This window comes from Eimeria necatrix, genomic scaffold, assembly GCF_000499385.1.
Source record: "Eimeria necatrix Houghton genomic scaffold, Enh_scaff1523, whole genome shotgun sequence".
Taxonomy (NCBI): Eukaryota; Apicomplexa; class Conoidasida; order Eucoccidiorida; family Eimeriidae; genus Eimeria; species Eimeria necatrix.
This window is the reverse complement of record NW_013652231.1, coordinates 5001-6610: the sequence shown is the minus strand read 5'-3', so window position 1 is coordinate 6610 and position 1610 is coordinate 5001. Positions and strand designations below refer to the sequence as shown.

Below are 1610 nucleotides of genomic sequence, written 5' to 3'. Positions count from 1 at the left end.
CTGCTGCTGCTGCTGCTGCTGCTGCTGCTGCTGCTGCTGCTGCTGCTGCTGCTGTTGTTGTTGTTGTTGTCGATGGTGGTTGTGGCGGCGGCACTCTTCTTGCGGGTGGTCCTGTATTTGCTGTTGTTGTTGTTTCTGCCGCTGCTGCTGCTGCTGCTTTTCTTGCTGCTGCTGCTGACAGCTGGGTGCCCCTGCTGCTGCAGCAGCGGCATCTGCCGATGAAGCTTGCTTTTGGAGCTGCTGCTGCTGCTGCTGCTGCTGCTGCTGCTGCTGCTTCAGGCCCCCGCGGCTGCAGGTCTTTGGGCGAGATATTGCTCGTTTCCACGCTGTCTTCTTCTTGGGTTTGCTGCTTGCCCTCCGGCACCCTCCCCTCAGCAGCAGCAGCAGCAGCAGCAGCAGCAGCAGCAGCAGCAGCAGCAAGAAAAGCAGCAGCAGTGCTGCTGAGGATGAGGAGTTGCTGCCTGTTCATTTGCTGCAGCGGCTTCCGCTGCAGCAGCTGGCCCACGGGTGGCTCCTTAGACCTGCAGGAGATAAAATTGCCAAATCAACTGCAGCACCTGCTGCTTCAGCAGCAGCTGCTGCTTCTCCTGCTGCTGCTGCACGAGCAGCAGCAGCAGCAGCAGCAGCAGCGCCCGAAGCAACTCTCTTGAGAGAACTCCTAGGAAGAAGCTGGACTGCCGATGCAGCAGCAGCAGAAGCAGCTGTACGTACACTTGGCGCTGACCGGGTGAGCTTGAGAAACAGCAGCCGGCAGCAGCAGCAAAACACATGAGCAGCAGCAGCAGCAGCAGCAGCAGCAGCAGTATTGAGCTCTAAGCGACAGGCATGGCATGTCCGTTTCTGCGGTTTGTGTGGTGCTGTCTTGTGCTGTTGCTGCTGCTGCTGTTGCTGCTGCTCAGGTCTTGGATCAGCAGATTGGCAACTTCGCCCACAGAGTTTTGTCACTGCTGCAGCAGCAGCAGCAGCAGCAGCAACAGCAGCAGCAGCAGCAGGGAGTGGCACCCCCAGCGCCACGCCTGCTCGTAGAAGCCGTAGCTGACCCTTTTATAGGCAGAGAGGCTCTTGCTGCTGCTGCTGCTGCTGCAGGTGCAGCAGCTTCTGCAGCAGGCGCCCCAGCTGCTGCATCGGATGACACAAAAAACGGTGCAACAACAGCAGCAGCAGCAGCAGCAGCAGCAGCAGATCTGTCGCTGCAGCAGTCTCTCGTGGCAGCAGCCTGGGGCCCTTGGCCTTTAAAGGAATTACCGACAGACAAAATTGACGCGTTTGAGGATGCATTAGCTGCTCTTTTCAAGCTTCCTAGCGCACTGCAGCAGCAGCAGCAGCAGCAGCAGCAACAGCAGCAGCAGCAGCATCAGCAGCAGCAGCAGCAGCAGCAACTCAGTGCGGAAGAAATACAGCAACGGCTGCTGCAAGCAGCGGCAGAGGCCGTCGCAAGCGAAGCTGCTGCCCTTCAGGTGGCGCAGCAACTGCTGCTGAGCGCAGGCGTTCGCTTGCAGCAGCAGCAGCAACACCAGCAGCAGCAGCAGCATCAGCATCAGCAGCAGCAGCAGCAGCAGCGCGGCTTGGTTATGTTGGGAGCCGCTGCAGCAGCGCAGCCCTCTGCTGCG

General features: G+C 59.6%; 1 protein-coding gene across 1 annotated transcript in view; it reads left to right on the top strand.

Moving 5' to 3' along the window:
- Positions 1–279: 279 nt before the first annotated feature.
- Positions 280–1610, top strand: part of ENH_00016360 (Proteophosphoglycan ppg1, related, related) — a gene marked incomplete at both ends in the record, with an annotated part of 6282 nt that continues 4951 nt past the window's right edge. The window contains 2 exons of the mRNA XM_013579190.1: positions 280–727; positions 900–1610. The exon at positions 900–1610 is cut by the window's right edge and continues 288 nt beyond it. Coding sequence (XP_013434644.1) covers positions 280–727; positions 900–1610 — 1159 coding nt within the window. The remainder of the gene's footprint in view (positions 728–899) is intronic.